The 12,565-nt window shown below is 43.8% G+C and overlaps 2 protein-coding genes and 1 pseudogene across 3 annotated transcripts; 2 read left to right on the top strand and 1 right to left on the bottom strand.

The window, feature by feature from the left end:
• The first annotated feature begins 739 nt into the window (after positions 1-739).
• On the top strand, positions 740-1,809 carry tomm5 (translocase of outer mitochondrial membrane 5 homolog (yeast)). Its single transcript, XM_038699527.1, has 2 exons — positions 740-960; positions 1,368-1,809. Exons 1-2 carry the CDS (start codon positions 840-842, stop codon positions 1,400-1,402), a joined length of 156 nt encoding a protein of 51 aa, XP_038555455.1. The 5' UTR covers positions 740-839; the 3' UTR covers positions 1,403-1,809.
• A 393-nt stretch (positions 1,810-2,202) lies between these two features.
• Positions 2,203-5,251, top strand: LOC119888789 (annotated as a pseudogene).
• Positions 5,217-9,236, bottom strand: grhpra (glyoxylate reductase/hydroxypyruvate reductase a). Of its 2 annotated transcripts, none has more exons than XM_038699522.1 (9): positions 9,033-9,236; positions 8,542-8,672; positions 7,852-7,945; positions 7,627-7,743; positions 7,426-7,514; positions 7,151-7,252; positions 6,166-6,301; positions 5,916-6,046; positions 5,217-5,825 (listed from the first exon to the last, which is right to left on the bottom strand). In XM_038699522.1, exons 1-9 carry the CDS (start codon positions 9,116-9,118, stop codon positions 5,704-5,706), a joined length of 1,008 nt encoding a protein of 335 aa, XP_038555450.1. In that variant the 5' UTR covers positions 9,119-9,236; the 3' UTR covers positions 5,217-5,703. The 2 variants fall into 2 exon arrangements, with proteins under 2 accessions (XP_038555450.1, XP_038555451.1); XM_038699523.1 differs by having other exon boundaries at positions 7,852-7,924; positions 9,033-9,234.
• Between the last annotated feature and the right edge of the window lie 3,329 nt (positions 9,237-12,565).

The raw sequence follows: 12,565 nt of genomic DNA, 5'->3' as shown, positions 1-12,565 counted from the left end.
CATCACAATATCAGCTCAAATGATAAGGGCCTCAACACTGGTAGCATGTGAAAATTCCCATGCTGCATACTCCTAAATGGATATATTTTTACCAAATTGCCACAAAGGGGGTCAAAAATAGGATCCCAGGGTCCCCTTAGTGGGTTAACCTGGCCATAACCAAAATCCAAAACGTTTTATATTTTTGGTTGTTTATTTCATCAACAGTACATTATTTTAGCTTGCAGACAATTGTTAGCTCAAGACAGCCTGTAATGTTATATTAAAGTGGATTGGACTATTTTAAGTGTTTTACCCCACAACAGGACCTAGGCCTACACATCCATGACTTTATTATCAAAACAGCATGTAGGCCTAGTCTACAAACATCATGAAGAAAACTGATCATACAAGGGTACGCTACAACCAGATAATACAAAGTATAAGGTAGATTTATTTATCATTTTACAACACAGGGTGGTATAACGAGACGAAGTTGTAGTTCCCTTTATACTACTCGCAAAAACAAAAACAATTTATGGGTAATAATGAATACGTATTTAGCCTAAATATGTTAATATAGTAGTTCAAATAAACCAGTAAAACGTTTTCACGGGCTTACATAATTGTGACTGTGGTGCTTAGTCAATGATTTTCCGACTTTACGTTAGGGTGCCACAACTTTGCTTTCGCCTTCCGGCGTCTTCATGCGGTTTGTCCTTCCGTGCGCCCCGTCGTTCAGCGTAACTTCCGTTGTTACGTACTTCCGGTTTAGATACTTTCATCCATGCTCCCGAAACGGTGAATCTTCAACACGAAAGGCAGACTGAAGAACAAGACCCAGCGAAATCACCGCTATAATGTTCAAACTGGAAGGACTCGGGCCAAAAATGGACCCAGAGGAGATGAAGAAGAAAATGCGACAGGACGTCATCTCGTCTTTACGAAACTTTCTTATTTACGTCGCCCTTCTCAGAGCCAGTGAGTAACGTTAGCCTGCAGGCGGATGTCATTGACATTTAGCTAAATACCAATAAAACCGACGTGTTTGAGAGGGCGTCACACTTGTGTTTAGGACAGTGTTTGGTTACATCATGCATGTGATGATCAATACGAGCACTACCATTAAAAGAAACACGAGCATACCAACATGTATGTATGTTGTTGATTAGTGGCATAACGTTACAATATCTATTAGTGTTATACAAGCATCAAAATGACACTAAGTTAACTATCTTTAACTAATTCTTAAGAAGATAAAAACATCATGAAACTGACTACACCAACTCTGACTGCACACACACAAAGCCGCAATGGGATAACTGTAGTGAGCTGTGTACTCGTGGTCTTTTACAGGGACTAATCATCCGTGATTTCTGTGTTTACAGCTCCATATGTGTTAAAGAAGCTGGACAGCATATGAACGGAGCAGCTGGTGTCGTCTTCCGCCCTCCACTCGAGAGTTCACTGCATCAGTGACTGCATGGATCACCACCATCACCAGGCCGCTGTTGAAGACGACCAGTGTCTGTCCATCACTGCACCTGAGGAAACACCTTGTTCTCATTTTTTGTCTTGTTCCTTGTTCATTTTTAGTCTGCCTTTCTTGTACAGCATATTGTGATCATTGTTAAATGCGAAGTTTGATAGTGTGCCTGCAGTGTTCATAAAATAAATGGAGTGCTTGTTTTGGTTGGTTTGTGATTACATAGCAGATCTACTCAGTCCGGCACACATGGAACGTTCACTGCAAGGCAAACATTTTCATGAATGAGTATTAAATCTTAATGTTATAAACTCACCGAGAATAAAAAGTGAATAAGAAAGGAATGGAAAGTGTCTCACGGTCTCTGTTTAAACCTAACATCAGTGACAACTTCATGTATTTGTCTTAACATTGATATTACAGCTGTCTGTTTCAACTATAGGATTGGCCTTCAAGTGCATTTTTTTTCAGTGTCTTGATGCTTACCTATAGTGTGGGCCACAGTGCTCAGATATACAGTACGGTTTATTTTTGTCTATAATCAATATCAATTTCTCTGAGGAATAATAGTTTGTAGCTTTTCTCTGTCATTTACTTCAAATAAGGTGGTTTTGGGGTGTTCTAATTACAGAAATTTAGTATTTAAGGACCCAACAATTGGCAAGCTATCAGCTCAGAATGTGACTCTTAATTAGTATAAGCACCTTATTAGAGCGATAAAGCCCAAGACCACCGTCAATTAAAAATATCTCACAAACATCAAATATTTCACATAGATTTTTGTATCAAAATTCAAACTGGTTGCTATTTACCTGAAATTATCAAACACAGTCACAATTAATCTGACTTGCAGTGCTCAGTAACCATTCAAGGACGAAATTTTTCTGACGAGCAGTGTGACAGAAGGAGTAATTTCCTCAAAATCACCACCTGGAGGCAGTGTTGTTTATTGAGCGGGTTGATGAGACTACAACTGATTGAGGCGTCGACAGTGAGGGAGGCTAAACCGGGCTGGTTGTTGATGTGAGCGCTCTGAATCAGGAACATTAATAAAAACCCATGAGGGGGGAAAAAGAGATTATATTATGTTTGAGTTGCGGCAGTAGGAGAGGAACAGCTGTGCAGATATCGGGGGCTGTTCTCGGAGACAAAGCTTGAGCCCGCGCCGCATCCTTATTATTGGATTAGTCCCGCCCATACTCCAGAGTATCTCTAGGAAACCCGGCTACAACAGACAAGACAACACTCCTACACATCACGCTGGAGGTAGGCTTCTGTGAAATGTCAGAGTCCGGTCAGCCGGATGCCGTTTTCAGCACAAGAGATGCGGATAAGGAGAAGCTGTTCCTGAGCAGCTGGCCTGTTGTTTCACAATGACCTTCGTTGTGTTATTGTATTGCCAGCCGCGTCACAGATGCTAGGAAATAATCCCTGTAATATTAAATAACATCACCGCCTAATATGGACTTCCCAGGTCATTTCCAGCATATTTTCAAGCAGCTCAACCACCAGCGGCTCCACGCTCAGCTGTGTGATTGTGTGGTGTTGGTGGGAGGCCAGAGCTTCCAGGCTCACCGCTCCATCCTGGCGGCATGCAGCTCCCACTTCAGGGCTCTTCTGAGCTCTAGTGACAGCGGCGATGAGGTTGGAGGAGCAGTAGCTGACATAGGTGGAGGTGGAGGCCCCAGCGTGATGGAACTAGATCCAGAGGTGGTGACCCCAGAGGCCTTCTCCACCCTGCTGGACATGGTTTACACCTCCACCCTCTCTCTGGGGGCCTCCAATGTGATGGATGTGCTGCTGGCGGCGTCCCACCTGCACCTCAACCCTGTGGTCAAGGCCTGCAAGCTCCACCTGTCCAGGAAAAATTTCCCTGCATCGCCACCTAAAGGCTGGAGGTCAGTGCAGCAGCAGCAGCAGCAATGTCCATCTTCCCAGGCAGGGAATTCGGCCTTGCTTGAACAGGTCACATCGGTCATGGAGGAGGACAACGATGAGGAGGGAGTGGAGGTTAGTCAGTCTGGTGGGGTTGATGACCAGGACGTGAGTAGAAAAGTCAGTGGCGAGCGCAAGCACAAGAGAAAGTCACAGGAGGACGGGCTCGGGGGCAGAAAGAGGTCCTGCAGGCTGCCTGAAGGAAACTATAAGGAGCGTTCACCTACTGTAACCAGAAGCACTGTCAGTACGGAGGAGGGCGGAGAGGAGCTGCTGTCCCCGGACTGCCTGAAGACGACCAACGGACTCTGGGAGAGCCGAGGCGAGCAGGAGGAGGAGGTGGAGGAGAAATACGAAGCAACCAAGGGGGAGTCGGAGGAGATCCAGATGCCGAGCCAGTCGGACAGCAGCACAGGAGGTGTAGGTGTGTGGGACAAGGGCCGAGACACTGTGGTCAAAGTAAAGGTAGGAGATGAAGGGGAGGAAGAGGGAGAGGAGCCAAAGATGGCGATGATTGAGGTGAAAAAGGAAAATTGAGCTCCTACTCCCCAGATTTAGACACGGGACCAAACGATTCGCCTCCATCTCCGCTACAAGACTGCACAGGCAATTTAAATACACAACTAAATGACGAGAAAATGGCCACGGCCCGCCCTCCAGAGGGTGATGTCAGCTCTTTACACTCTCAGCTGTGCACAGATCTTCAAACCGATGCACAGAGAGACGCTGGAGATTTGGGTGAGGAGTCAGTAGATGGTGAAGGCCTAGAGAGCCTGTCAGAACTGGCCTTTTCCTGCTTCCTCAATCCCAGCAGTGAAAGTGTAATGGGAGCTCTGGAAGAAGAAGATAGCTTAGCTAGCCTCACTGCTGCGGCTACCGCTGCTGCTGCCGCTAGTGATGCTGGTGAGCCATGTCACAACTCAGAAGAAGCAAACACCTCCTCTGCTCAGTCCTCCGATTCCTCCTCCTCGCTTCTTTTTCCAGTGACGTCCGTCCCCTTGCAGCAGCTTCTACCCACTCAGGGCTCCGGTTTCAGCGACACACTCATCCTCCAACCCACCCAGAGCTCTTTTGCAGGGTTCCTGAGTGGCATCAGACCAGGCCTAAGCCTGGAAACCTCCCTCATCCAGCCCTCCAGGGCCGGGAAAAGCTCAGGGGCAACGGCCTTCCGTCGCATCGCACCCAAGGTGCCGCCCGGGTCAGATCGTTCCTCTTCCTCTGGATCAGCGGGGGATGCCGCTGATCGGCCGCCTCTAACCAGAGCTTCAGAGGATGTTCTGTCCAAGTGCAAGAAAGCAGCTGCCGAAGACCACGTGCTGCTGGTGGAAGGGGAGAAGAAATATGCCTGCCAAATCTGCTGTAAGACCTTCATGAACCTGACTGACTGTAAGAAGCACATTCGCGTCCACACAGGAGAGAAGCCCTATCCCTGTCCAAAGTGTGGCAAACGTTTCAGCCAGTCCTCCCATCTCTACAAACACTCGAAAAATACCTGCCTAAACTGGAAAGATGATCAGTCATTCCCAGACACCCTGCTCTGAGCTGCACTGAATGACATTTGTTCACTCATCGGTTCATCTGAAAAAAACTTGATTTATTGATATTTATAACCCCAAACAATTTTTGATTTTGTGTTACATGAAGTCAAAACAAATTAGCTCATGTAATTCTTTAGTGTTTTAATGATACTTTGTTCTCAACCATACGATATACTTTTATTATTCCATGAAATGAAACAGATCAAATGTGGCCAAACTGATGTGTATGGACTGAAATTGTTCTCAAAAAACAACTTTTTTCTTTTTTGGACTGCAGCTTTTAAGAGTGATGAGAATAAATGAGGGACCTAGTCCTTTTTATTCATCGTGAATCCATTTTAAGCACGAGGAATTTCTAAACATTTCATTCCAATTTTTTATTCTACAGAAAAATCCCATTTCACGCAAAACAGAAGTGTTGTACTGTCTTTCATTAGTTTTAATAAGGAGTGTTGATGGTATGTTCATCAGCATTTCCTCAAGAGCTGGAATACACATCTGAAATGTCAGAACCTTTTCAATGTGCATTTCCTTTCTCAAAAATGCACACTGTATATTATAAGTGCCATTAATTAGTAACTGCGACAGGATCAAATGAAACTATCAAGTAAACACTGACACAGTGTAAACACGTATCTGAGCAAGATCTACATTAGTATTCTTACTATTCTTTTCATTCCTTCTACACTTTGATCCCACATTGGAGACCATTTCACCCATGCAGACCCAGAGGAGGCGGTAGGCACAGCGGCTCAGTTTCAGGCACTAGAAGGTGAGTTCACTGGGCATGTCTGTGCCCCGTAAACCTCCCAGCAGGTTTTGAGCTGACAAAGCTGCCATGATGCCTCTTGTGGAGTAGGTGGCACTGCCGATGTGTGGCAACACCACTGCACAAGACAAGAGAGGACAGGAAATACCATTAAATAAAAAAGGCCAAAAAACAAATAAACAACCATGTCCACATTCTGTCTACTCACCACAGTTTTTAAGTGTAAGAAGGGGGTGATTTGTTGGGAGTGGCTCAGGTGTTGTAACGTCCAGTCCAGCTGCAGCTATCTGTCCACTGGACAAAGCCTCATACAGATCCTCCTGGTTCACCACAGCTCCCCTAAAACCAATAATACACCACATTTTCGTCTTTATGTATTTTAACAGCAAACATAGCTGGTGTTGGAAATGCTTTCCCCATAATGCATAGCTAGGTTTGCGCTGCTTTGAAAGCCTGACCTGCTCGAGTTGACGAAGACTGCAGTGTTTTTCATCTTTCTGAAGAAGGCCTTGTCACACAGCCCCTGGGTTTCAGGCGTCAGGGAGCAGGAGACAATTATGAAGTCGCTCTCAGACACCAGTGTGTCCAGGGGGACTGTTCAACAGAGAGGAGAGGAGGAGGAACAAAAGGGGGACAAGAGGAAAACAGATCATCAAATATGCAAACCTACAAACCAAAACCCCTTATTTGTATTAAATAGTTTTTTTTCTTAACATTATTAGATTTGCACTCCTTCTGTCTTTTACCTACCCATGGTTGTATAAACGAAGTGGACGTAGCCACAGTTCTGTTACCATGAGTGGGTGATACAGGAGTAGATTTTCACTCCTTGACAGAGTGACTTAAAAAATCATTTATTCATTTTAGAAATTTACAGTTATGTCTGAAAAATGATCTATGATTCTGTCCCAGTCCTGTGATGAATACTAAAATCCCATCTGACTCCCATCTTGCAGGAATCTGAGCCTCTAGTCACCCATTGGCTCGTGGATCATGGTTTTGAAGCCTTGAGATCCATCTTGGTTTTTTGAATTCAGAAAGGACCATATTTGGACGAGACGGTGAAGCTGGGGAGGGATACAATTGCTAGGCCTGACCAGGTTGCCGTGGTAGTGACTTGTCAATCACAAGGTAGCTATGCCCTAAAGCATACCTGATTTATTGTCTGTTTTCCTCATCATTTACAAAACCAACATCACGCAGTTTTGATGAAGACTTGAAACTAGTGCTTGAGACCAGAAACTCATTAGGAAAGTAGAGAAGCAGGGCCATTTTCTCATAGACTTCAATACAATCAGACTTCTTTTTGCAACAAGTGGAGTCGCCTCCTGATGGCCTTCCACATTGGCTTCACCTTTCAGACCCAGAGGTTCTCGCTTGTCTCTGCCTCACTGTGCTTTAAATTGCCCCTTTCACTGTATACGTTCCTCAACTTTTTCTTACCAAACTCTCCATTGACCTCGGCAGCATGGGCCTTGGCTGTTCTCCCAGAGTATAGCAGCCTCTTCACTCCAAATGGCATGAGTCTCCGAGCAATGGCCATGCCTGAACACATACGCAACCAGTTATTCACCTATGAACACGTCTTAAACTTCATTGGGAAACTCATATCACATGATGCTAGTTATTTATCACAGGGCCTAGTCATATATATTTATTATATCCAGAGATAATAGACTTGCAGTGCCAAAGTTAAATGCAATAACAGCAAGCCTTACCAATGCGTCCCAGTCCAATGACTCCTACTGTGCTGCCAGACAGACCATAACCACACAGCCAAAGAGGCTTCCACGAGCTCCAGCCACCACTGAGAGAGAATAGACAGTACAACCTTTGTGTGACTCAATTAAGGCATTTACTTTACCCTTTTACAAAAACACAATCGCAGTGTGGACAAATGTGTAAGGGGTGAGACTGACTTTTTGACCTCCTCCACTCCCTCTGGTAATCTGCGAGCTGTGGCCAGCAGCAGAGCTATAGTCAGTTCTGCTGTGGCATCAGTCAGGACATCTGGAGTGTACCCAACACGTATACCACTGTTGAAAACAATCAGTAATATAAATTAGAATCCAACTGTCGCTTCTTAGTACTATCCAAGGTCAGTTTTGTGTAAGTATAAGCCACAGTTCTTTATTGTAACCTACCGTTTTTTGATTTCGTCAAGAGCCATGTGGTCAAATCCCACAGAAAGAGTGCTGATTACTTTCAGATTTGGCCCTGGAATCAGAGACACAGCCGCTGAAAAAACGACTGTAGGCTATTATTACTGTTAGATCTGTTTTCATCCGAGCTGAAACTATTAGTGGATTGATTGATTTGTTGATTTCAATCAATCGTTTTATAAAATGTATTACACTCTAGTAGCTTAGAGGTCAAAATGTTCATAATATCCCTGATTTGAGTCTGACCGGGGACTTTCTGTCCCTCAGTCCATCTCTACTACGGTCTGTTATAGAAGCAGAAAATGCCCCATAAATACATAACATGTAACTTGACTTATTTTAACCCTGATCAACAGAAAAAGATCCTTTAATGTAAAGGGAAAACAAATCTTGTGAGTTGAGTTGAGTTGAGTTAGAGTCAAGATTTTATTGCTCCTCAGCTGTGGACCTCCATGCCTGAGATCCTCAGTCTCCTTTTAAATCTAGTCTTTAAACTCACTATTATCTGTTATCAGGTATATCACAGCGAAGTTTGTTTTTAAAAGGTGCTATATAGATGAAGTGATTATTAGTAGTAGTATGTACCCAGGACTCCCTGAATAATATCCTACTGAAATAAATTGATTGATTGATCAGTACAATGGCCCAGTTCCACCCACACAGACGGCGTACCTGCAGCATCCAGAACCTCGGCATCGACCCTGTCTGACAGCAGACAAAGAAGACCGTGAGCCCCCTGCACCCCTTTGAGAAGCTCTTCCCTCGGCACAGGTTCATCAGAGTCCCACAGAGACACCTCACACCTGTTTCCATGTATATCAATGACAGAAAAGGACCAAATGTGTAAGGTGGAATGTCATTCAGTTTCACAGGCTGATTTAGGTACACAGGCATATAAATGCTAGCCGAGGAAACTGACAGCAGTGGTGAATGTGTGTGACCCCGGGAGAGGTCACGGTCTATCGCACAGGACTTTTAACTTTAAATCTCATAGCCTCTGCAGAAGTGCGTTAACATCCGATGACTGCCTTAACATAGCTTAAACTGAAAGGAAAAGACAATCAGGGTGACAGTCACGCGGAGTCTGCTGTCAGTTAGTAAATGCTGCCTTGTCGATGTCAAATAATAGTTAGTTGACGGTCAAAAATACTGCATAGGCCTACACTCCAGCCGCTGACAGGATCTTCATCCCCTCTTGCGGAATGCGTCTCGTCACGAAAACCTTCATGAGTTTGCCAACTGTCAGCATCCCACGGTCGAAATGAAGGGAAGTCCTCTTCGGACAGAAGTGACTTTGGGTGGGGGGGGGGGTGGACGTCTGCAAAGTCTGTTCAGGTACTTCCACGGTTCGATGTCTGCACTCAGTGTGAAAAAAACTATACACATCAGGAAGTACTTAATTTCATAGTACTGCGCATGCGTGGAGTTGTGGCGGTCTTGCACCGTCTCCGATTAAGGTCTTTTCTTGGCTCTGATTTAATGTCAAAGATAAAATTAAAAAAGTTGTCTTGCCTGCTGTCTTGTAGGTCAGTACTTGCCCCTATTCTTTTCCACTTCAGGCACCGAATTCCACTACATTTCAGAGAGAAATATTCAGTGATGGAGGACGTTTTGACTTCATTAAAAGTAATAATACCACAATACTTAAGTAGTGTTTGGCCAGAAGTAAAAGTCATTTCATCAAAATATACTTTAAGTATATTATATTGCAGAATGGCTTGTTTCAGAGTAATGTACAGTGCTGTGCAAAAGTATCAATTAACAAAGCACAAAGTGAGTGGACAGAAGAAAAAAATAAAACTAATTAATATTTGGTGGGACCACACTTTGCCTTCAAAACAGCATAAATACTTCTAGGTACACTAGTACAAAGTCAGGGGTTTTGTAGGCATATCGTCAGGTGTAAACAACTATACCAAACTGCTAAATGATCATAAATTCAATGTAGGTTGAAACATAATCATTAGCTGAAACAGAAACAGCTGAAATGGTCATGGGTTGCCAATTAATCGGAAGGTTGGAGGTTCAATTCCTGGCTCCTTCAGGCTGCATGTCAAAATAGTGTCCTTGGGCAAGATACTGAACACCAAATTGCCTGTAGTGGTTGTTCCACCAGTGTGTGAATGTGAATTTATAGAGCATTTGTAGGAAGAATACAAGGTAAGGCATAGCAACAAGATACAAGGTAGTTTGCTGTCTCTCCCAGGCAGAAAGTTAAAGGCAAAAACTCTTTTGAAGAAGCACAAACGGGCAACATTGAGAACAGTAGAGGCAGTGGGCGGCCAAAGAAACTTACTGCTGCATATAAGTCACATCATGCTTACAGTACTTCCCTTCACAATCGGAAGATGTCCAGCAGTGACATCAGCTCAGAGCTGCAGAAAACAGTAGGACCCTGGGACACCAATCTACTGCCTAAGAAGTCTGGTCAGAAGTGGCCTTCATGGAAAACTTGCGGCCTCTGACATGGAAACAAGGCTTTGCGAGTGTCTGCAGGCAACAGTGAAGCATGCTGGAGAATCCTTGCAAGCTTGGGGCTGCATTTCTGCAAACAGAGTTGGGGATTTGGTCAGACTTAATGGTCTCCTCAATGCTGAGAAGTACAAGCAGATACTTATCCATCATGCAATACCATCAGGGTGCCATCAGATTGGCCCCAAATTTATTCTGCAGCATAATAACGACCCCAAACACACAGCGAAAGTCATTAAGAACCATATTCAGCATAAAGAAGAATAAGGAGTCCTAGAAGTGATGGTAATGCCCCCACAGAGCACTGATCTCAACATCAAGGAGTCTGCCTGGATTACTTGAGAGAGAGAGAAGCAACTGAGGCTTCCTAAATCCACAGAAGAACTGTGGGGAGTTCTCCAAGATGTTTGGGCCAACTTACCTGCCGAGTTCCTTTGCAAATTATGAGTAAGTGTACCTAGAAAAACTGTTGCTATTTTCAAGGCAAAATTTGGTCACACCAAACATGGATTTGATTTAGGTTTTTCTTCTGTTCACTCATGATGCATTTGGTATAAATAAATATAATCTAAGCTATGAACACTGTACTGCATTTTTCCACACTGGTCTAAGACTTTTGTACAGTATTCTGTATATGATGATATTGAATTGTAATTATTGATGTTTGCCATTAAACATTACTTTAATATTGCACCTGGTAAATGTGGGGCTAATGTTAATTACTTTACACACAGTGGGATCAATAGTCTTAATTTATGATAACACAATGTAATTTATTTGTAGATTTTATTTTGTTATATTAATCTGAATCTGCACAGTAACTAAAGTCATCAAATACACTCACCACTCACTGTATTAGGTACACCTGTTCAATTGCTTGTTAAGACTTAGACTTGAATTGTCATTCAAATTCACATTCACAATGTACATTTGAGCGAGATTTGTGACTTAGCTGATTTTTCCTGAAGTCAACGACAATCTCTTTTGTTTTGTTGACATAAGGGTAAGATTGTTTGTGTCACACCAGTCCACCAGGTGTTTCACCTCCTCTCTGTAGGCCAGTTTGTTGTTGTCGTTGTTAACACAAATAGCTAATCAGCCAATTACATGGCAGCAACTCAATGTATTTAGGCATTAGACGTGGTCTCTGAGGTTCAAATTGGGCATCAAAATGGGGAAGAAAGGGGATTTAAAGCCCCTTTTCCACTGCATAGTACCAGCTCGACTCGCCTCGCCTCGCCTCGAGTCTACTCGCCTTTTTTCATTGTGGAAATGTTGTACCTGCACCTGCTATCAGGTACTTTTTTCCGTATCACCTCTGTCGAGGTTCCAAGTGAGCTGAGGTGATACTAAAATGTGACGTGAAAACACGGCAGACTGCTGATTGGTCAGAGAGAATCATCACTATTCACTGCATCATCATTGTGCACACCAGACAGAGGCCAGCAACAGAAAATTTTATATTTTACAGTTTTCATACATTATTTCATCACTTAATCCACTTCTGAGAAGTTTTGAGGTGATAAATTAACTGTATAGATTTTGAATATTGACAGGTTTACGAAAAGTGATGGTTGAAAGTTTTCAGAGTTGAGGAGGTCTGCAAGCAGTGGCAGGGGAAGCCTGCGAAGCTGGCTGGCCACCTGCTCGCAGAGCCTCTGGTCCCACAGTCACAAAGACCACTGCAGCAACAACGGCAGAGGAACAGCTGGAAGGTTTTCATACTGCTTATCTGTCTTTACATTCTGAGTACTACCTGCAATGGAAAACGGAGCACGTTGCATGGTTGTTGGTGAGTATTTCAGAAACTGCTGATCTACTGGGATTTTCACACACAATCATCTTAAGGGTTTACAGAGAATGGCCCAAAATAGATAAAATATCCAGAGAGTGGCAGGTGTGTGGACGAAAATGCCTTGTTGTTGTCAGAGGAGAATGGGCAGTCTGGTTTGAGATGACAGAAAGACAACAGTAACTCAAACAACCACTTGTTACAACAAGGTATGCAGAATACCATATCTCTGAACGCACAACACGTCAAGCCTTGAAGCAGATGGGCTACAGCAACAGAAGACCACACTGGATGCCACTCCTGTCAGCAAGACAGGAAACTGAGGCTACAATTGGCACAGACTCTGTACTCCAGTCACCAGATCTAAGTCCAATAGAGCACCTTTGGGATGTGGTGGAAAGAGAGATTTGCATCATGGTGTGCAATCTGCAG

This window comes from Micropterus salmoides, unplaced genomic scaffold (genome assembly GCF_014851395.1).
Source record: "Micropterus salmoides isolate LMB-PRFRI ecotype aquatic unplaced genomic scaffold, ASM1485139v1 Ms_hic_scaffold_5, whole genome shotgun sequence".
Classification (NCBI taxonomy): Eukaryota; Metazoa; Chordata; class Actinopteri; order Centrarchiformes; family Centrarchidae; genus Micropterus; species Micropterus salmoides.
This window is presented reverse-complemented; position numbering and strand designations above follow the sequence as displayed.